This window comes from Anas platyrhynchos, chromosome 1 (genome assembly GCF_047663525.1).
Source record: "Anas platyrhynchos isolate ZD024472 breed Pekin duck chromosome 1, IASCAAS_PekinDuck_T2T, whole genome shotgun sequence".
NCBI lineage: Eukaryota > Metazoa > Chordata > Aves > Anseriformes > Anatidae > Anas > Anas platyrhynchos.
In genome coordinates, this window is record NC_092587.1 from 26740735 (window position 1) to 26764220 (window position 23486).

Consider the following 23486-nt stretch of genomic DNA (forward strand, 5'->3'; position numbering starts at 1 on the left):
TTTGTTAAAAGCTTTTGAAGTTGTGTATCTCTTTGAACTAGACCCATTGTTTTGCACCTAAGTGCATCAACATTATTGCATACGACAATAAGCACTTGACATTACTTCCAGTAAAACTTAAGGCCTGTAATATTGCCAAAGCTAAACAGATACTTAGGAATATTTCCCTTCCTCTGCACCCTCCCCCCCAAAAGGCAATTCAGAAAGAACAGAATCAGCAGACAACTCAAGTAAGCAACACTAATTTTTATTTGCAAGTGTTACAACACAGGCATTATAAACCAAAAAACAAACAAACAACACCCCCCCCCTGAAAACTTGCATAGTTTTTCTTTTTTTTTTTTTTTTTTCAGGCCAAAGATACTTCATTCACTCTTTGGCACAGAGCTAACAATTTTCACTGTAGATCTGTAATCTTTAAGGGGAGGTGGAAAAAAATAAAACACCATAAGAAGCAACTCATTTGGTTTAACTAGTAAGCAAACCTGATACACAGCTGTGTGTTTTCTCTTTCCTTTTTTTTTTTTTTTAAAAAAAAAAAATCTCAAATACTGGAAGCTTTCTGGTAGAGAATTCTTCCTGCTTTGGTTGGAACTTACAATTCAAAAGCCTAAATATGAAACTTTTGCAGCATGACTTATCCACATAGTATTGTGCCATGTCCCTCTGAGAGAAGGCACAATGTATGAAAAGCACATTCATGAAAAACAGAAGTCGGTTCTGAAAGGATAAGAGTGACAACCACAAACGGTGGTGGATTATTTTTTTTAATTTGTGTAAGACCTCCCTTTATATTTTCCTCTACCCTCTCCTCCCCTCAAAAAAAAAAACAAAACAAAAAACGGAAAAGAAGCAAAAAAAAACAAAACCCTACAAAGAAATTTCTATATTCATAAAATGAAAACTTCTCCATGCATGAAAAGTTTTAAGAAGTAATCATGAGCTAAAACAGTTTTTCCACTGGTGTAGGGTTACTTTACAAACTAGATATGAGTAGTCACTACTCAATAATCCATGCATCAGCAACGAACAAAAAACTACATTTTTTTTAAACCCACAAACTTCATTCTCCATCCCCACTTGAGGTCTAGTGGACTATGTGGCAGTAAAGCTGATCATTTTGTCTAAAGTGCTTGATGAAAGCTGAGAAACTTTAAGACATGATAAATTAATTTGTCAAACTGAAAGTGGAAGAGCTACATGATCATATAACACAAGAAAAATTGGACCACTTTCATGTTTTCTTCTTTCACAAGATAGAGCAAAAAGATCCTTCATGGTGAACAGCTCCCTTAAAGTTTATAGAGTTCATAACACACTTTTCCCTACATTTCTGATATATGAAGACATTTGACATAAGACTTGGGAACAAAATCCCAAAGAAGAAAGTATTATAGCTAAGAAATGAAAATTACACAGCAAGTTTTAGTCACTAAAAAAAATCTTTGGGAAAATGCTATTTAGTACTTTCAGTATCTTTAAATGCCCAGGTACTATGTATTTTTACAGTAGAAATGCAAGAGCCTTTGGAACACAGCAATGCTTAGTTTTGTGCGTGTCTTCTCTTATGACATCATCTTTTTCTTACATTCCACTGAGCAAAAGACCATCCCTTCCACTGGCATAAACTTCTGGCCAATTAAACACTTGCTACAACAGGAACATAAGAAACATTCCTCCGTGGCATGCCAATTGAAGTTGTTGTATGTCACACGTTGAACTTCGGGATCTATAGCATTATGACAGCCTTGGCAGATCTGTTTAGAGAAAAAGTCAAACAAACAAAAAAAATCACTTAAATGAAGCATGCACAACCTCTCTAAACTCCAACAAAAGATGGAATTCTTAGATGTTTTCAAAGAATACAGACAGGTGTCAAAAGAAGCCTTTGAAGTAAGACTTCAGCTTTTGATTTTTCCTTTATTTTTAAACCACAGTTTCTGACCAAAATGCAGTTGAGAAAAAAAAAAAACAAAACAGAATAAAGATGTACATAAGAAGTCAGCTGCTGCTGGGACTAAGCTTAAGACAGTTATGGTGGTTACAGTTTCCCAATGCCCAAAGCAGGATAACAGCTTGTCACGCCGAACACAGATCTTCATATATTAACCCATGCATTTGAAGTTACAAAATATGTTCCTGTGCATTGGCAGCTATAAAGGCGTGCCAAAGAATTAACGGATATTAGAAAGTCTTGGGTGGAATTCATCTTGAGCTCTGGTTGCCAAAGACCTTTTTCTAGATGTCAGGGTAATAGTGTTTTAAGAGAGAAAAGCCTCTCCGGAAGACAATTCCTTACACCTAGCATAGAAAAAGGTATCAGCCACCAGCTGGAGACAACAGTTTTCTTCTCTGTTAACTACTCAAACAGCCTAGATGAAGATTAGACTTAAATCCCAACTAATAGCTAGTTAACTGGTAGAGATGGATGGACCTCACCTCAGATTAGAGCTCATAACCAAGAACCGAGAACTAGCAACCTTCTGCGATTTTTTGCCTTAATGCAGTGAGTCAGTCTCCTGTGTCACTCATGGCCTTACAAATACACAGAGAAACAAAGTACTTAGATTGCAGTTGCCATAACAGGCTTTCAGCAAACCAGATGAAGTCATGACCTGCTGGTCACAATGAACTATGATTGACATGAACTAGACATTTCACAGCATTACTCATCTTCACATATTTTACTTCTCCTGTTACACAATCCTGCTTCAACACTGGTAAAATTAAAGATACTTTCTGAACCACTCCCCCACTCCTAAAGTAGCTCTAAGTCAAGTTTATGCATTCACAGAGTACCTGTCTGTTTCTTTCAAAGGGAAAAAGAGATGACCATTTTGGACCTAAACTTATATTGAATTTATACATTTCAAACACTCCCACTCTGGGAAGAAGGTAAGAGTTTCAAGCTCTTCAAGTTCCCTTCCTTCACAGCACTGTGTTGTGTCTGCAAGGATCTTACCGCAGCATGGTTCTTCACGTAGCATGGTTTACAGACTGGCTTGTCATTCACCATTACATAGATTTCTCCAGCCAAAACGCAGTCACAGTCAAAACAGCAGAAGTGTTTCAGATGCCAATTTTGACCTTCCGCTTGAGTATATTCATTGCTGAATATCAGCTATGAGGAAAATACACAAATGTTAATAAAGGAAATGCTATTCAAATACTTATATTAAAGCTACCCTCAGGATGTTCTGTAATTTGCAAGGAACTGATGGCTGTTCTCCCATTTCAAATGACTTCAACAAAAGTGAAAGTATGCACTTGTTTGACTGTTTTCCAAAGCCTCTGTTTCATTTATTAAAAGCTAGTAGATATCAAAGACATCAGGAAGGCTGTTCTCTGTGCATTGCTTAAGGTGTAATTTAGTGAGGTGCTCCCCCTAGTGCGCTTCCTGAGCAAACAACTGTGTAACTGGGACTTGATAAAGACTCACTCTCATGTATGTAGTATACCCATACCCTATGCAAACCCCCCCTCCAAAGCCAAAACAAACTATGGAAACTCTTGGAAGCAGTGTCCATATCAGTTACAGTTCCTTGCAATTACGATCAGCTAAAACTGATAAGAGGATGCCATACCCCTGTGCTGAAATATTTTAGTAAAGTTTGATTAGCTTTTCAGGACCACAAACTGGTGCGCTGCAACAAAGGGCTGGGATATGTCCTACCTCATCACATCCAGCACAGCGGGGTTTTTCACTGTCACAATAATGTCTTCCACAGTACAGATTGCCATTCTTCCAGAAATAGATCATGTCTACTAGAAGTTCACTGCAGGTGCAACAGACAAAACAAGCTGGGTGCCATAATTTGTCATATCCTGCACGTTCCGCGTAGACAGCTGGGTCACCTTCTTTCATGCTCAGTTTGCAGCGATAGCAGGACTGGAAAGAGGTTATTAAAAATTAAATAACTATTTGAAGAGTTATGTTTATGGAAATTCCACATTACCTAAACATTTAATCAATCCCACTTGTCCATATTGAACCTACAGTATTGATTTACTTCCACAATCGGATAGTGATGTGACATATGTCATAGCACAGCAATTGTCACATCACGATGATGCATATTATACTGACAGCACTAGTGTTACTTAGATGGATTATTACATTTTGCAATATTCACATTCTTGTGACTACTCTGAACATTTATAAATTTTAATTGCCTGTTGGATTTTTGAGCATGTGACACTCAGAGACCATAAGGGGAAGGAGCCTCCATGAAAGGTAACCAAGGAGACCTAGACTAGTATACATAGCAAAAACTACAGCCATGTACTTAGAGGTCATAAGCAAAAAGTAATCAAGCCGTATCTGCAGCACTGGTGAGGAAAGATCACAAGTGGTGTCCTGCAGGGATCAGTACTGGAGCCAGTTCTCTTTAATATCTTTATAAATGATCTGGATGAGGGGATCGAGTGCACCCTCAGTAAGCTTGCAAACACCAACTTCGGCATGACTGTTGATCTGTTCAGGGTAAGAGGGCTCTGCAGGAGGATCTGGATAGGCTGGATTGAGGGGCTAAGGCAAACTGTATGAGGTTCAGCAAGGCTAAGTGCCTGGTCCTGCACTTGCACAACCCCATGCAGCACTACAGCATGGGGGAACAGTGGCTGGAAAGCTGCCCAGTGGAAAGGGACCTGGATTTGGTCGATAGCCAGCTGAATATGGGCCAGCAGTGTGCTCAGGTGGCCAACAGCATCTTGCCTTGTATCAGGAACTGTGTGGCCAACAGGTGATTGTCCCTCTAGGCTCAGCTCTGGTGAACCTGCACCTCAAGTACTGTGCTCAGTGTTGGGCCCCTCGCTATAAGGACACTGAGGTGCTTGAGCATGTCCAAAGAAGGGCAATGAAGCTGGTGAAGCGTCTAGAGATCAAGTCTCATGAGAAATAGATGAGGGAGCTGGGGTTATTTAGTCTGGAGAAGAGGATGCTCAGGGGAGACCTTATTGCTCTCTACAATTACCATAAAGGAGGCTACAGCGAGGTGGAGAATCGGTTTCTTCTCCCAAGCATTAAGTGATAAAACAATAGGAAATGGCCTAAGTTACACTAGGGGAGGTTCAGGTTGGATATTAGGAAAAGTTTCTTCACTGGAATGGTTATGAAGGATTGCAACAGGCTGCCCAGGGAAGTAGTTGAGTCACCATCCCTGGAGGTCTGCAAAAAACATGTAGGTGTAGTGCTTAGTGCCATGGCTTAATGATGGACTTCGCAGTGCTAGGTTAAAGGTTGGAGCAGATGACCTTAGAGGTCTTTTCCTACATAAATGTTTCAATGAAAAAAAAATAAAGTTGGGAACATTTAAGAAACTCATTCTGTTTAAAGCTGCATTTTAGGAATGCTTGTCATTTATGGCTATTATACAATATTTTGTGATACACAATCCTGGAGTGGGAAAGTAATTACGGGAAAGGGACTACAAAGTTTACAGATATTGGAACTATTTCTGCTGTAGCTATGAGTTCATAGCTGACTTTCTGCTCTATACCTGCTTAGAGAAAGGGTTTTGTCATCAAGTCAAAGAACACAGGTGGTTTACGTAATGGAAACAGAAGTTTTAATCTATGGTTTAATCATCAGTCTGGTACATCCTGCACTCCAGCTGGTCTGTGGACTGGGCTGAACATCCTGGAAAGGTTATCTCCAAAATCCACACTATGACAAGTCCAGCCACAAATGGTTTGAGTTTCTGACTGTATGTGTGTATGTATGTACACACACACATCCCCACACCTGCTTCAGATGAGCAAATGAAAATATACACAGAAAGACATCAAAAGCGGAGAAAAAATATCTTATAGAACACATGAAAGCAGAGGTACAAATGTATACAAAACTTTGATTCTTCTTTCTACTCCAGACTCATAATCCAAAATGAGTCAAGCAGAAGGTGTAGTCATAGTATGGACCCAGAGCAGTGCAAGATGATCCATTTACCTATCACTTGCAAAATCCTGACCTAGAAAGCTAAGAGATTAAGAGAATTGTTGCTTTTGATGATTTTTTTTTTGATGCAATTGCTAAAACTGAGAATTTATTAAATGTAAAGGTTATTCTGCTGAATACCTGTTTTGTTATTCAGCTTTTAATTGTGGCAAAATCGTTCTTTCAATGAAAAACACAAAAAGGCAATTATTACAAGTAAGTTTAAATTAGTAGTGGAGATCTGATTTTATTTTATTTTTTAAATCAGGTTTAAAATAATTGCAATCTGTTACAGAATAGTAACGTTTATGGACGTCAAAGTATAGGAGCTTTTGTCACTGACATGAAGGTCTAACATCAGAAAACAATAGAAGACAGCTTAAAGAACCACTGGAAAGAAACTAGTTTAATGGTACTTCAGTTATCCAACCCTTAGTTTGTGTTCATAATTGGTACCTGAGCCAGGCACAGCAGAATTTTGTTTTGTCAGTATTGCTTTATCAAGGCTGTACTTTTAGAAATATTAATGAAGTTATGCAAAACTAACCTCATTATTTTGTTGAACTATTTCACATGCAATTTCTGCTGTGTATGGGGAAAATACATCTGATTTTGAAAAGAAAACTAGTCAAAGCAGCTCTTATGTTGTTTGGCTTGTTGGAGGTGGGAAGGAGAGGTGTTACCTTATTATTACTTTGTTTCATTTAGTTTTAAGTACAATTTGACAAGTGGACAATTTTGATGCTCTTCTAAGAAAAGAAAACAGTCTATCACAAATTAAAATTAAACTAAACTCTTTAAGAAGAGAAAAGTGTGGCAGTCAGTCCATAAGATTATACAACTTTCTGGATTGTTATTCTGGAAAAATAGCAGGATGGCTTTTACAAGTGAACTTTTTTTTTTTTTTTTTAAATTGAGCATGAAGAAGTCATCTGGGATCTGGGAAGTTATTTACTCCACCATACTAAATATTGTCAGAAACCAGAAGTTCTGAGCAGACATTAACAATGTTTTCCAATTCCCCTTCTTTCTTTTCCTCCCCAGATTTTCCCTATTCCAAACGACCAAATTCACTGAATTAAAATGACTGAAGAGAACAGTCAAAGAGTAATCTACCTTCTTGCTTTGTCTTTTCTTTCTTATACTTACATACTGAGATGCCTTCTGATCTGCTGACTTGTCCTCCATTGCTCCCACAGCAGCTGAGGTGCTTCTGTCACCACTGTTCACGTTATTCTTGTCAGTAGCTTTAGTTTCCACCTCACCAGGGAGCTTGACATCTCCTACACCAAGCGCCTCGGTTTTGTACTTCTTCACAAACTGTTCCATCTGTTTAACTTCATTGGGGGATAGCTCGTGGCATTTTGAAGGATCCTGATCGTGAGCAGGCAGCTGCTTAGCCAACTGCTTCTTCCTGTACTGCGCACCTTCCGAGCCAGCAACAGGCTGTTTCTCCTTTGGTAGCATCTGCATATACTGTCTAGCCTAAACCAGGAGGAATTAGATATCAGATGCCATTTCAACTATAGACCGATCCTTTCAAGCAAGTGAATGACTAAAATAAATTCTACTGTTTTTAACATGTTTCTGTTGCTAGCAACAAGGTCCTTTATATAAACATTAAGCTATTGAAACACAGTAGATAGAGACAAAATACAGTAGAAACATTAACTGGCTTCTTCCCAAAGTAAGAAACAGGCTTCCTTTTAAGCTTTTTAAAACGTGTACAATATGTAGAGTTATTACTTTTCAGGGTAAGCAATAATTAGTGTTTTACATAGCACTTTGTCTGTTCAAAGCTGTTTAAAACTACTGATTACCAGCACAGCTTTAAGAAGTTGAAGCTGAAACAGCTTGCCTGAGGCACACAGCCCATTGCAGAAATAATTCTAGCAAAGAAAAAAGTGCTCTCATTTTAATAAAGCAAGGACAAGTGTAAAAGTGAGAACAGTCACTAAATGTTAAGTAACAGGGTTACACAAGGTTTGGTTCATTCACTGAAAGAGGCTATTTAGACAGGCAGGTCAGAAATAACTTGATTGCAGCACAGATCACACAACACTGCAGTACAATTAACAATCAAAGCTTGAAAAGCAAAGCAAAAATCCTCAGAAGGCTATCTAACATCTCATCTACTTGAGCTGCAAGCATACTGGAAGAGAGCTCTTCTTTGAGATGTCAACGCTGAACTTGTTCTGACCATATACAGTAAAAGCCATATACAAGACTGTGTTCCCCTTAAATTTGAACCGTGACATAAATTGCTTTGGGACACGTGTGCACACAATTCTAAGCACACACTCCATGCAAATTTTTCAAGTTGACTGAAAGACAGGTTTGAGAAATTGCAGTCCAGGGACCTCAGATAGGATTAAGAGTTATCTACCATTAAAAAAATATTTCCCCAGTTCTCAGGAAGTTCCTCAGAGTAGCATACGTATCTGCAAAACTGTACAGGCAAGGCTCAATAAACAGGCACCATGTTTTTAATTTTGAGGAGAAAGAAAAAAAGTAGAGGTACACACAGAAGAACTACAAAAAGCAGATTTCTAGTAAGGTGGACTTCTTTATCTTCCATCAACTCCTGCCTAGAACACAAAGAAAAAGAGGGTCTGACTTACAAGTGTCTGATTCTGAACAGGAGGAGCCCACTCATATGTCACAGTATTGATGGATATGTTCTTCTTGGCTGGCACTGGGTTAGTCAGTATCATCACGTTACGTTTATACATGGGAATGCCATCATTTTTCAGCTTTGCAATAAGGGTCGTGTATTTCGTGTCTTCAAAGAGTTTTCCCACTTTCCGATCCTCCTCATTGCTTGTGAGAACATCGTGCTCTTCCTGGCCACATTTGCAGTTGCGGCATATTTTTCTGAAATTTACAAAAACAAAGTTATAGTCTCAGCTGCAAACTACATCTCACACTAGCTGCATGTGCTGCAACAACATCACTGCGAACTCCAAACCTTGTTTTTAGTGCTTTGATAAAGAATATCCTTCAAAGGTGTTTGACAAATTGCAGAGGAACTTGTACATTCTTGTACATTTCTATTGTTATGTTATTTTTTCACTGATACTGTGATCAGATATAGGTATCAGTCAACCACATTAGTACATTTTAGTAAGATATTATATCATTTCTTCAATTATGTCACAGTGCTGACCACACGCATACATGCCCATGATTACCAAATACCAGATTTGTCATGGGTAGTCATACGACTTATACTGTATGTGCATCAACATGACCCCCTCCCCATCATTTATTTGTGCTCTTAATTTTTTAGGATTCTCTTTATACATTCCAAATGACACACTGTGTGATTTCTCCAGATGCATGATATTTGGTTATCACAGGGTTACTATGAAGTGGAAACAGAAGTTTCCTGGAAAGGGAAATGAGCATACAGCCATATATACAGTGCAAACAGAACACGATGCGATTAAAGTTCAGCATTTAAAAGAGAAGGTGAGAGAAGAGCGACTAGCTTATATGGATGAAGTATTTCAGACAGCTCTGAATCAAGTCAGAGGTACTTTGGTGCATGCTGTGCAGACAATTTTCACAGATAACATCCTTAAAAGGTAGGTTCCACTTACTTAGATAAATGGAGATATCCCTTACGTACAACAAAACACATCAGAACTCCTTTGATTAAGGGACTTTAGATTACCTTAAGCATAACCAAACAATTCACATTTAATACCTTAATTAATTACCTTGGCTCACACAAGCAAGTTCACCATTTATTAATGGCTTTCCTAGAGCTTCCACTCAAAACAGTCAGCCATCATATATGGCAATTAGGAAAGCAGGCTGTTTACCACTGGTTGTTCTTATAACCTGAGAGAACAGATCAACCTGCTGGATCTCTTGAGCCTGAAGGGCAAGCAGTATTTTACCCCATAATTTATTCTTCATATAGTGAATACCATAAAGCTGCTATCTGTGAAACACTTCTCAGCTCTGCTTGCCAAAATCCACCTAACTCTCACATTGTTCTGCAACTTACTACCTGAAGCCTTGAAGACAAGATCCATGCCTTATCTTAAGATATCTAACAGGTACGTGGCAGAAATGTGCCCGTGACTACAGAGACAATGAGAAAGGGAGGAAGAGGAAGGACGTGCCTATAGCTGGTCACGGGAAGTGATGCACAGCCAGCCCCGAAGCTATGCACTACACCACGCTACCATTTCAGTGTGTGATGGGAGCAGCCCCGGTCATGCGATGATACAACCATTGTTTCCTAAGTTACAAAGCCCACTCCAAACAAAAAATAGTCAGTTCTGCTGCAGAAGTGAGTCACTTTGCTCCAAAAACAGCTAGCAAAACAACATCAGGCAAAACAGACTCCTCTTTACAACACAGAAAACTTAGAGATAACTACGAAGTAAAAAAGTTTGATAAAATTTTCAGCATTGGTCTACACAAGTCTCTTAACAAGCTATAGCTTCAATCTATTTAATATCCTAATAAAGCACTTAATATTTAATTTGCTCATATTTTAATGTATAGTCATATGAACACCTCATTAGCAGCTCCCAGTCATGCCTTCTCTGAGATCTGACGCTCTCTGGCACCTTCCTTTTTGCAGATTTAGTTCATTATTACAGCAGTGATGAACACAGCTCTGCGCCCCAGTGTACATACAATTTGAGTTCAAGCAGTTAGGCCACTTGAACAACAGCTTACCAGGTATTTTCTCCACTTTTTCAACTTAAGCCTTTAGCAATATGAAGCCCCAGCTTCTGTCTTGCCTCTTCACAGGACATGCTCTAGGTGACTGAACAGACACCCCCAGGCAAACTACAGTCAGCAAGCAACCTGTGGTCTTGCTGTCCAGAGCTACCCTGCTTCCAAACCCATCGAGAACAATTCGTATGGTTGTGCTGCCTGTGTGCTCACAGCAGCGGTACGATGGTTTGTCTAGCTCTCCCTGCTCTGCATAGAGCAGGAGCAGTGACAGTCTGCAGAGACCAGAGCAACCACCAGTGAGCTGCAGGGGAATTCTTCCCCTCACATTTTTCACAGGTACTAGAAGCGCAAGTGCACCTTGGTTTTGCTTATGTTAAGTCCTGAAATAGCATATTTGTTTTCTATTACTTTGAGGTTCTGTTTCTGTTCCCACCTAGGGTAATAACCTGAATTGATTGCTTTTATCTTCAGTCCCACCTTGAAGGCTTAGCATTTCTGACTAGTTTCAGTATACCTGGAAGATTTTCTGTTGTCCTGATACTTGCAAAGAATTGAAAACATACAACTTGTTTTCAGCTCCTTCCTGGGCCCCACTGTGCAAGCTGTCTTAAAAAAAAGCTACTGTGGTTTATACGTGCATTAAGAAAGGTCATCTTCCTTACGCTTGCTAATCTTCCCCTACCTCATGCTTACTTACATTAAGAAATTGACTGTGTACATTTCAGTACAATGTTATCTTCCTGCACTTTCAAGGAAAGTATGAATCACTTTTTGCAAGAAGCTGTTACAGGGGCTACATGACAAGACTAAGTGTGATTGTGCATTAAAACATGGATTACTGGCATGAGAACTTGTGAATATGTTTCCAAATGCATAAGGAAGTAGTCCAGCAAGAATTTGGAGAATCCTGAGTCACAACTGGTATCAGTCTGTTCTGGTAGGTTGCAGGAAAAACCCTGAGGCTGGTGCCATTTCCCTCGCTTCCCAAGGCTCCACTGGATCTCTGCCATATGAAGACATCTGTGCTCTGTTTAACAGCCAAAAAAGGGTTTCCTGTCCCAATTTATAATTCCTTTTCTTGATTAATTCACAGCAGTAAATGTCAACTGGATATCTTCTACACATACAACTCTAATGCAGAGCACTGTCTACAATTTAGCCATACCTTCTTTCTCTAATCTTCCATTTCAGTCCTGTTCATCAGTCACTGTCCCTTGTGTTTTCTTTGACTATGATACAGTTATCTCACTGTAGTGACTACAACACATTACCTTGAATTTAATTTAGACTTTGCAAGTCTGTCTGGTATCTGACACTTAATGTTTAGTGTCAGTGTTAGAGCAAGGACCTCACATCTGCTGGGACGCCCAGTTGCTTTTATATATATACAGACGGACTTCAATTTATCTCTTTTGATTCTAACTAGAAAAGAGGCAGTGAGAGTTTGTTTTCTCCATATACTTTGTCAATGGTTGATGATAATGGGGACAGCATGGGGGGGGAAATATTTTTCTCTCACTTGAGGGCATTAAGCAGAATCCCTCCTGAAGGAGGCATTAGAGACTCCTGCTTATGCGTTTGCAGCTGTCAGGACTTCAGCAGAGGAGTTCCAACTGTTCCTCCAGTCAAATTTCAGCAGTTTGGTAAGCTTTTCTTATTTAAAACACGTCAGGAAAGGAGGAAGCATGAAAATTCATGGAATTCAAAGTCATGTACCATTGTAAGAGACAGATTTTGTGCACTGTGTCTTGCTTCCAGGTCCTGGATGGGTACAAAGAAGGAAAGTAGATCCCATGCTCTCCCCGCAACTCACAGGTCTATGAATTCCCACGTCCTGTATTTCTGCAAATTACAAGGTTCCTTCTACAAAACCAGATGTCACCCATCCTCCTCTTTTTTAAGGTCGTTGTTTATGGAGAGGAAGAATAATTCAGATTGTGACTTTCTACACTGGCTTTGTGGTGACAGAGAGAAGCATCTGCAAGCCCAGAGAAGCTCTCAACAAATACCTGGCAAATCTCAAGGCTTGTGTCCTCCACGCAAAAGGACTAAGTTCTTCCTATGATTCCTTCTGTTTTCTTGTTATTAACACAGTACTAATTGCACTGGCAATTACTACAGCTACTTGCCTGACGGCCTCAGTATCAGAGAATGCTGAAGCCCACCTCAAGCTCTCTCTGCCTCCCAGGGTTTATGCCTATGCAAAGAAACCAGTTGCTAACAATAGTCATTCCCAAGCTTGTGATTCTTATCTCCAGAAGCTTTTTGACACCTTGGCAAGCCATGCCAGATACAATTATCACTTCCTGGTACACAGGACTAAGATAAATCTGAACATTTCCTCCCTCTTATGAGATCTGAATCCTGCCCCACACTTCCCTCTAGTGGAAAATGCATTTCCAAAGACCAAAGGTTTATACCAGAGCAGTGTCTGACAGGTAGCTTGCCCTGCTAATTTTCTGGAGGCAAGTTTTGCAGTCTGAAGGAAGATTGAACTGAGAAGACATTGTCCTGTTTGTGCTGAACCTGGACAGAAGCATGAGTCTGAAAACAGCATTAAAAGCAAGAGCTATTAGCACACTGAGATAAAGCAGGTAATTCTTCACCACTTGGTTACTGTTGAGGACTACAGCTCTCATTGTACAGATTTGTTTCAGGTAACAACACTGAGATTTTTCAGAACTTCAAGATTTAGGAACAAATTTTTGCTAAGGGCGTTGTTTATCATTACTTCTGCAGTAGCCCAAATTAACGGTTCTGCATCTGTATTTGGCCCACCCATAGTGCCAAGAATTACAGCACAAAATGCTTAAAGACTTCAATGTATCAGAAGATTGTTTTTCAAACACAACCAATATAGAGAAGAATGGTGTAGCAACTCCATATAAAACTTTGCTAACAAATTGGCATACTCTGATTTTTTGGGTGTACTTTCCAGTTTGACATCCCAAAGGCAGAACTGAGGCTGTTCTGTGCAGAAATGTAGGGAAGTTACACCTACCTCTGAGAGGTACACCAGAGTTTTCATACATGGGATGAGAGAACAAGAATTTCATGACCTGCTGAAGCACTTCAGCTCCATCCACGAGAGGGCACTGTCACCCTTACACAGACAAGAGCAATGAGTAAAGCCTACCCATGCTGTAGCACACGTGCAAATAAAACTTCTGCCTCAGCTACTGTACTGGGTCTGGCTGGCATGGAGTTTGCTTTCTTCCTTGTGCCCCTGCGTTGCTGTGGTTTGGATTTGTGGATAAAACCTTGGTAGCACCTGCTATTGTTGAGCAGTGCTTGCACTTCATTTCTTATTCTGCTTCTTCCTCTGCAAGTAAGGTATGCATGGGCAGCAAGCTAGGAAAGGACATGGGGTGGGGAAGGGAATGCTACACCAGGACACTAAGCAAACTGGCATTCATAATCTCCTTCTGTTCCAGCGATGAACTCCTGAAATCCTTGCACCATGCAAAACATTAAACAGTTTTCAAAGGAAAAATATACTACACAAAATTGATTTCAGACTTCAGATTCACACCCTGTCCCAGCAGCAGATCCAGTGGAGAAGGGCTACCTTCCAACCCAGTCTAGAATTGCCTTAACTGCTCAACTTTTAATATAAAACATTTGTCCAACATCTAGAGGCATTTCCAGCCACCTTGCTGCCTAGACTATCCTACGTGTCTTCAATCCACAAATTAAAACTTCAACCCAAGCTGAACAGCTACTGTTTTCATGTCTTCTTACTTGCTTTTTAATACACTGCCATCTACAGGCTCTCACTTCCTAAGAGCAGAAGTAAGGCAGTGAAATAAGAAAAAACATACAAAAAAATCCTCCAAGCATACACACATGAGCAGACATGTTCTGATTTGGCAAATATGCTATTATGTGACTATATCACTTCAGACATTTTATTTCTGTTATCTTTAATTCTTCCCTGTTGAAGAATAAACTAGGAATGAGAAGGTCTCAGTAGTGGGAACTAAAAATAGGAGGATAAAGAATGATCAGAAGAAAAAGTTATTTGGACTTTTTTTTTTTTTTTTTTTTTTGCCACAAGTCCCAACTTGCAATTCCCCATCTATTGAACTGGCCCTAAACAAAGATCTTTCTCTCAAGTAGTACAGGACTTCTCTCATGTAAGCATGGATAAACAATGCATTAACTTCTGCAAGATTTGTATTCTGTTTCACTGAATTACCTGTGCACGTACACATTAACCATGTTCTGTTTTATTTTTCTACTACCTCTACACAAGTCCTTTCTGTGTATAGAGAAAACCCTCTTTACATAAATTACTTATTTCTTATACCTTTAGACAACATATTTTATCTGATTTTATCTGTCAGTGTCTTACCACTTCTTGTTCAAGGCTGTTATTTGTAAGTTGCTTCCATAGCTACCTATTCCAAATACATAACTGAGAAGCTATATGCTCATCAACTTCCAACAGGCTTTTGCTGTGGGATGCCTGGTTATTTGCTAAATTGAGTCTCAGCTGCAAAGCCTCCTCGGCCCCACCTGCACCTGATGCCACTCTCGTTATGTTGTAAAGACTACAGTTAAAAAAACCATCATAAAATAATAACCTATCATGGATGCCGTTATGACTGTAGCTAAATAGCATTGGTGGAAGGCAACTGCTTTCACTAGGTAGCACACGCTAGTGCCAATAACAATCATTCATGTTTGTCCTTTGTAGGTTTTTCACATTGAAACTTTTTAAATCAGAATCACTAAGCTACCTCTTAAAGTACACCCAGTATGATCTGCGAACTGAGCCTAGTCAGAGTTATTGAGTTGTTAAGGTTTCAATAAAACAAGCAAAGTCTTAAGGAAAAAAGTCTTCTACAGAAGTAATGGCATAGACCGCTGAAGGTCTATCTACTGCAAATATCATCAGCTCTTACTGTTTTAGGAGCAGTGCCTTCTCCAAGGTGAAGAACTAACTTCTTTGAAATGTAATCCTCTCATCCCCTTCCACGTAATTTGCAGATGTCTACCAAGTTTCAATTTCTTTTAAACACAGATAATTTTACCTATGTCTCCATTCAAAGAATATGTATTTGATCAGAAGCTGGGAAAGCATTTTGTTATGGGGATGAAGCACTCTTCTTCCCTGTCATCTCTTTTACAGCAGAGATAAAGATGTGCTTACAAACCTACTTCAACTGTTTAATAAACTGGAGTAAATGCTTTAGTAGTATTACACCGACTTCAGTGCAGGCAAGATGTACATTCATAAGTGTTTATCTACTTGAACGCTGTTGCATCGCCAATGAGAAACTAGCTCTGAACCTAGATGTTCTTTAAAATATTTGAATAGCTTAATGGGAAAAGAAAACAAAACCAGGCAGTATGCATTTGCAGACATGAGCCAAGATCTGTAGTGCTCAGCCACTTACCTCCAAAAATGAAGCTCAAATCCTTCACACTTATCCTTGCATTTTAAGCAGGGGGCACCAAATCCTTGCTCGTGGCCCAAGCCCATCTGTTTAAACATCAACAAGAAAACTACTGTCAGCTTCAAAAGTTATGCTGCATGAACCATCTCACTGCTTCCTTTATAGTCACAATCCACAACTAAAGCAGAATGTGAAGCATTTGACTAAGCTGACATCAGGACAGCATTTTAGGGTCCACTCACCCTTTTATCTTCTCTACCTAGAAAAGTAACATCATTTGCACCAGCCTGTTTACAGGGCTGAACTAGGAAACAAGCAGACTCTGCAGCCCTGACTTAGGTCTGTGGCATTGCAACCATAGTGCGAGGCCGTAAAACCAAGCCAGAATACATTTAATCCAGCTGTCAGGACAAAGTGATCTGCAATATATGACTTGACAAAATACAAGAGATAAAGTAATAAACATATTCCACTTCTGTATCAATAACCTGAGTATCAGATAGGAATAAAGAAAACATTTAAGTGATTAGTCTCATATTCCCGAAGATATTTGAAACTACTCTTGACAGTGACTGAGACCAGAACATACCTTCCACAAATATATTTCAGCTGGACTAATACCAACGTACTTTCCAATGCGAAAGACAAACAGCACAGTTAGTGAGTAAAATTACCATAAATGATATGCAGAGAGTTTCACAGTGAAGAGATTAAAAGGGCATATAACCAATTCATAATGTAGAGGAACTATGAGAGCATATAAAAACCAGTGCATAATAAAGGCCAACTATTCACACAATATATCAATGTATTAGCAAATTTAAATGGGTAATAGCTCTTGAAAGTTTGAAGTGAAAAATAGACACGAAGCACCATAACTTAAGCATCTATATAGCACATACTAAATTTAAAATGCCTCACTCCAGCTCACCAAACCTTTGGGAAACATCACTCTTAAATCAGAGTGATTAAGGGCCATGGAGCTATGGTCACGGCTGAGTGTATAGGTTGACAGCCAAGAGGCAGAGGGTAACCAGTCCCCATGCTCCCACCCACTGCTTCCAGACATGAGGAACGCTTCCAGCTACCTGTGGGTATAATCAGTGGGAAGGACAGTAACTGCGAAGGAGACAGCTCACCTCCAGTCTGGCATGACTTACTAGGATAGGAAAGTGAGCTAGAAACTCATTAACACTAGCACTTATCTTAGTTTTGATAACAGCAACATAATGCATTAATTTGATGTGGTGATACTATTTTTGTTTTTATTTATTTTTTTAACTAAAAAGCTTGCAATTTAATCTGAGAAATGTATGATGATATAAACAGTTTATCTTTTACCTTGCTTCTGTCCAAAATGAATGAACAGATTACTTGCAAACCACTTGCTCAGGTGAGAGCAGGTGGTAAAATGCAGGGATGACAATGGTTTCAGTCACTTTGCAGTTTGAAGGATCACTGCCTCTAGAGCAATTAGAGATCCCTTAGGAAACTACAAAACCTTTCTGCAGATTATGGGCTATTTAGGGAAAAGTACTTTGGCAACTATTCAGCTACTGCTTGCAACTTCAGGGATAAAAAGAGGGACATGAAGTTATTTCTTCCTTTCTTATCTGAAGAAGAAATACAAGCCTATGTTGATCACAGTAATATTTTTATCAGCCTAAGGGCTCAAGAAGTTCACACAACAGAGGAACTAACCTGAAACCAGATCAGCAAACATCTGAAACATATATAACTTTAAAGATGAAGTAGTTCTTTTTCCATTAACTACATTTTTGTCTGCATTGGAATATAAAGCTAACATGTTAATAAAAAATTGTCTCCACTGCATGTGTTTATACCTTTCATCTGGAAGCAATAGATCTGTAACATGCACACCACACATCAGAAAACAACGAAGTGCTCTTGTCAAGTCAGACACATACTGAACAAAGTGGGGGCCAGGATGTTCTCTGAAGAGGAAGCCAATACAACATAAAACAACTGCGGTTGATGTTTGTTGTTGTTGTTTATTTTAAAGGATATTTTTTTAATTATCATCCTTAAAAGCTATTTAACTTGAAATGTGCAATTGCCTTCACAAAAATGTAAAGACTTTATTAACTCATTCTCTCTAGCTGCTACTCCAAACTAGCAGTAATCCTTTATGCTTGGTCTCTCACCTCCTTTAGAAAAAGGGGGGGGGAGAGGAATAATGATGATTTTATATAGCATTATAACAAGGCTTAGAAACCTGGGATCACTACCATATGGAGAGCACAGTACACAGAAATAGCCTTAACATTTCAAGAATTCCCCAAACACAATCAGAAACGCAAGCAAGAGAACAAGAATGATTTTCACGAGTGAATTGTTTCCAAGCCTCGTAACACTTTCAGGCTAAAAATAAGTAAATTAAGTAGAGGTGATTTGTAAATTAAATACAAGAAATGTGTGGTGCCTAAGCACTCTACCCAAAACACACTCCCTCTCCCAAGTAAGCTGACAGCAGCCAGCCTGCTTACATCTTCAAAACCATCTCTCAATGCTGATTTCTTCAGCAATAAAGAAATCAGCTTCAGGGTTCCCTCCCCAGCAATAAAAAGCACATCATTAAAGAGATACTTAAGCAACTTGAGGCACATAAACTGAATTAGTAACCAAAACAGACTTGTTCTCATTCTCTTCCTGAGTTTGCTGAGGAATATGTTGTAGTGGCTTTACACAGCAAGGTTTTGTTAGCAAGGGACCATAAGGGTGGCTTCTGTGAGATGAATCCAGAAAATGCCCCATGTTACATACGGGGCCTGCCGCTGGCCAGAACCAAGCCAGTAAGTGATGTTATTTGTGCTTCTGTGAGAGCAGACTGAAGAAAGGAGAACAACAACAAAAAAAAAAAAACAAAAAAACACTGCACAACAGCAGATGGGAGAGCCAGGAGCGAGAACCAGCCCTGCAGACCCCTAGGTCAGTGCAGCAGGAGGGCAGGAGGTGCTCCAGGCACACAGCAGCAGTTCCCCTGCAGCCTGTGGAGAGGCCCCTGGTGGAGCAGGCTGTCCCCCTGCAGCCCATGGGTCCCACATGGAGCAGATCTCCACGCTGCAGCCCCCCCATGGGTGGAGGAGCCCCCGGTTGAGCAGGTGGCTGTGGCCTGGAGGAGGCTGCGGCCCATGGAGAGCCCCCGCAGGAGCAGGCCCCGGGCCGGAGCTGCAGCCCGTGGAGAGGAGCCCACACAGGAGCAGGGCGTCTGGGGGATGCTGATGCCCGTGGGGGACCTGTGCTGGAGCAGTTTGCTCCTGGGGGATGGACCCCATGGTACGGAGCCGTGGGGGAGCAGTTTTTGAAGAGCTGTTGAGCGATCTCCTGATCCTTATCTCAACGCTTGAGCCTCCTGCACTGTATTTTCTCCCTCTTTCCCTTTGAGGAGAGAGAGTGAGCACAGCTGTAGGCTCAGCTGCCTACCTCAGTAAACCCATCACATACATGGAGGGATGGCCTTTCCAGGTGACATCTGGTCACTATACAGAAAAGGTTTAGCCTAGAAGCAGAGCACATTCAGAACTGGATTAGACACTACTCCACATACACTCACAGACTCTGTCTTTGTTCACAGGGAGAAACCAGGGGGCCACTCGCCAATAGTAGTATGGATATTAAAACTCAAAAAGCTGTCTACAACTGTTATTTGACTCCATACCTAAACAGCCGGTGTGTGTCAAACATTCTTCTAAAGTGCTATAGCACGATCTGTTTCAGTTGTAAGGAAACAGCCGCCTCAAAAGTGACAGTTTCTTTTCAGTAGCTGATTCTGCTAAAAGTCAGGAAATGCAGAGAGCCTGACGCGAGGTGTTTCATCACTGCTGCTGCCCACGTTTACTCCCCATGCCTTCCAAAGGAGGGGGCTGGCTCTGTGCTGAAGCACCCAGAAAAACAGAGCACGCTAAGCATGCACCAGAAGGGGAATGCGTATCTGAAAACAGGATGGAATCAGTTTTCCCCATAAATGGGAGTATGGGAGAAGGAGACAGATAGGTCAACTGAAATGCTGCCAGAAGAAGGTTCCTACTGCCATTAATTTTCATTTTACAGAAAAAGCTATCTAAAACCATCTGGTATTACTAACATAGCCAACTTAAGTAGTCTGGAAATGGAAGATAAATAACTGACATCGTCGATTGCGTGCTGCTTTCATGATTAAATAGTTCTCAAAGGTAAAGAAATGTATATAGTTACAGCAAATTGAGAGTAGCTGCAAATCTGCTTTATTTCAGTTTAGACTAGAACCTAGAATGAAAAGTTGACTAACTTCACATTAGAGCCATAGGTGGAAACTTACTGTCATCTTGAGCTCAAGTGGTCCAATTTGAGTGTCTAATAGTTTGTTCACAAGGGTAAGAGAAACATGGCAGTTGGTATAAAGTAGTCAAAGCCTGGATTTTCTGAAGTGATTGATTAAGTGAAGTAGTTACCTTTATTGAACATGATCAAGAACTGAAGTCCAAGAGATCCCTTTCCCCACCCCTAGCAAGTTAAATCCTCCAGCAAATGTTAGTCTGGCTTCTTTGCCATTTTAGAATACTGTTTTCAGAATTTGTATTCCTCTAAGAGTTGTGGACTTCAAGGAACATGAGAAGACATGAGTATCTCCTTACATAGGATGCAAAAAAGCCCACAAGCATGGACACAAGTAGCCATGCATGTAAAGGTAGATGACCAGTTTAATCTGATACAAGGGGAATTGTACTTTGATAGTTATAGTTTCTGCTACATGGGGAGGTTATCAATAAGTCTTTATAAAAAATTTATTCTTATGCAGAATGAACTGTTCCAGCATTCACAGTGCTGGTAAAAAAAAAAAAAAAGCAATGAATGAAGAATTATCTTAAATTAGTGCAATGCAGTCTTATCTTAAAGCAGTGCAATGCCATAAAACTCAGTACTATTGTTTTTTCTGTAATTATCAAAGACAAGCCCTAAGAAGCCTTGGCCGAATTAAAATATAAACTCACAGCAGTAGTTTTTAAAGCTTGCATATACTTGCTTTTAAGGATGATAGATTATTTCAAGTTGAAAGGGTTCTCTGGAGGTCATCCAACTGCCCAGGAAAGAGGAGGTACAATTAAATCAGTTTTGGCAAGACTTTGTCCATTTTGCAGATTCACCAACCTATTACAATGCTGGACCACACAAGACAGAGAGTCTGTATGTTTAATCTGAATTTCTCCTGTTGTAGCTTCTGTCTACTTTCTCATATTATCACTGCACAGTTACTACAGTCTGATTCTGTCTTTTCTATTTCCTCCCACTAATTAGCTAGACACAAGTGGTACCAAGAGTATTCTGACAAAATTCCCCTGGAAGTCTGGAATTATTTTAGCAGTTATTATTTAAAAGTCATCATACTCCAAATACAGCCTTCAAATAATGCTGTCTGCACAGAACTTCCTGTCTGTTTCAAGAGGAAACACTGAGGTACAGTGGTAAGAAGGTAGGAGAGGAAGCTGTATGAAAATGGAGAAGCTCAACTTGATGTTTCTAGGTCTCTCTCCCACATTTCTTTTACGCCCTCTGAGCCTCAGCAAAAGAGCAGAGCTAACCAGGGGATTGCTTCTTCGTCCTCTCTCCACAGGAGGGATCTCCTGCATCACCTGGCAGACGCTTGTCTTTCACCTTGCCATGGACAGTACTTTACAGCACAATCTCTGCAGAAGAACACAAGTAATTCCACTGTTTGAGACCTCTTCTGAATTTGAAAGGTTGTGGCTATATAGTGAGAGTTGTCATTAGCACACTTCAATAACTAACAGTGGGGCAGAAAACAGACCTAAATAATCTTTCCTATCCTTTTTGCAGCTTTCTCCTCTACTCTTGAGCATTCCAAGAACAGAAGTGAAGAGAACTCTCTTAAAGTCATTCTTGACTTTACTATAAAATCCCGGGGCTCACCTGGTCTGAAGATTACCTAGCTATAAACTCATTCAATTGTTAGTGGGGCCACATAAGATGGTGTTTCCCATCTCCAATACAGACTTGGGGGAAAAAACAAAAACTGTAGGGCACAACAGGAGAGATTTCTAACAGACTCTAATGTAGCTTAGGAACTTTCAAAAAAGTCAAGGTTAAAGCCAAGCATTGGGGCGGGAGGGAAAGACACTAAGAACAAAGCCACATTAGAATGCAATCTTGGGCTGTGCATGCTTTATTGATGGAAACTGATCTTGCATTTGTGTAATCCATAGCTGCAGATATCTTCTCTGGTTGGGAAACAAAACAAATTGGAATTTGAAATAGGCTACAGCATTTCACTTCACTCTTTTCTTTTTAAAGCTTATTTCTTGTAATTCCAAAATTGAAAGGACAAAACAAACATGCTTTTATGAGACAGCATCGTCCAAATACGACTTCTAAGAGCACCGTATGAGAACAGAGGAAAAAAAATTAGTGAAGAGAAATATCCCATGGACCTTTCTATATTTGTTATTTCTTAACATGCCTAATTTTAATTGATGACAAGTCTATTCTAAATGTGTATTTAAAAAAAAAAAATAGATCTAGGGAAAAGTTGACCAGGATTTCGATGCAGAAGCTCTTGTAAGGAAGTCTATTTGCACAGAAAGAAGGATGCCAAAAAGTGCCTGCATCCAAGAAAAACATTTGAAAGATACTCTGAGAAGAACAAACAGAAGTGTAAATCAAGAAGCTACAACAGACTACAACAGTATACAAGCACTAAGATTTTTTTTATTGTGATATGTTTAGCTGAATATCAAACAGCACAGAGTATAAATATTTAAGACACTGCTACAGTCTACTGTCAAAAGACTAACAGCTACTAAAGATCTCAAGTAGATAGAAAATAAGTACTGTTTATTCACAAAGTCCTGTATTGTGCTAAGCTTGAGTGCAGTTGACAGGCACTGTAACACAGTGTCTACAAATCCCCAGTAAGCACCATTCATCACCCAGTGCTACGGAGCAAACTCAGTTACTGCCCTTCCTCTGGTGCTCATCCCTATGCTTCCTGGAAGTACTGTGCTTCAGAGAATGGGTCAATAGGAAAAGCTAACCCACTGCAAGAACACAGGTCACCATCACCTGTTACTTCCAGCCTTACATAGCTTAGTGGCTTATGATAACCTCCAGAAAAAGAAATGTTGAGTACCTTAAAGCTCCCCACAAATAACTTCTTATAATAGATAATTTTGCTATTATGACTCCCAGGTTCAAAGCTTCTTCTGAATTAGGCTGCAGAGATGTATCTGTCATCTTGCTTAGAAGAGGGTGTAGTAACTGACGAAGTATTTTTTTTTTCATGACACGTGTGTATTTTGCTCTGAAATCAGTGCTCTCGCTCAGCTGCATCTTCTAATAAAAAGCAGACCTGCAAATCTACCCCAGCTCAAGCCAATGCTTTCAGAATCAGAAGCTAGATAGTCTCAGACTGAAAGCAAGGCACAAAGGGAGAG

At 39.9% G+C, this 23486-nt stretch overlaps 1 protein-coding gene across 1 annotated transcript in view; it reads right to left on the bottom strand.

Moving 5' to 3' along the window:
• Positions 1 to 231: 231 nt before the first annotated feature.
• TES (testin LIM domain protein) overlaps positions 232 to 23486 on the bottom strand; it is a 28218-nt gene continuing 4963 nt past the window's right edge. Inside the window, exons 2-7 of the mRNA XM_027457623.3 lie at positions 16039 to 16124; positions 8557 to 8809; positions 7085 to 7420; positions 3674 to 3889; positions 2963 to 3121; positions 232 to 1757 (exon numbers count right to left, since the gene is read on the bottom strand). Of these exons, the coding sequence (XP_027313424.1) occupies positions 1566 to 1757; positions 2963 to 3121; positions 3674 to 3889; positions 7085 to 7420; positions 8557 to 8809; positions 16039 to 16124 (1242 nt within the window). The 3' untranslated portion in view covers positions 232 to 1565. The remainder of the gene's footprint in view (positions 1758 to 2962; positions 3122 to 3673; positions 3890 to 7084; positions 7421 to 8556; positions 8810 to 16038; positions 16125 to 23486) is intronic.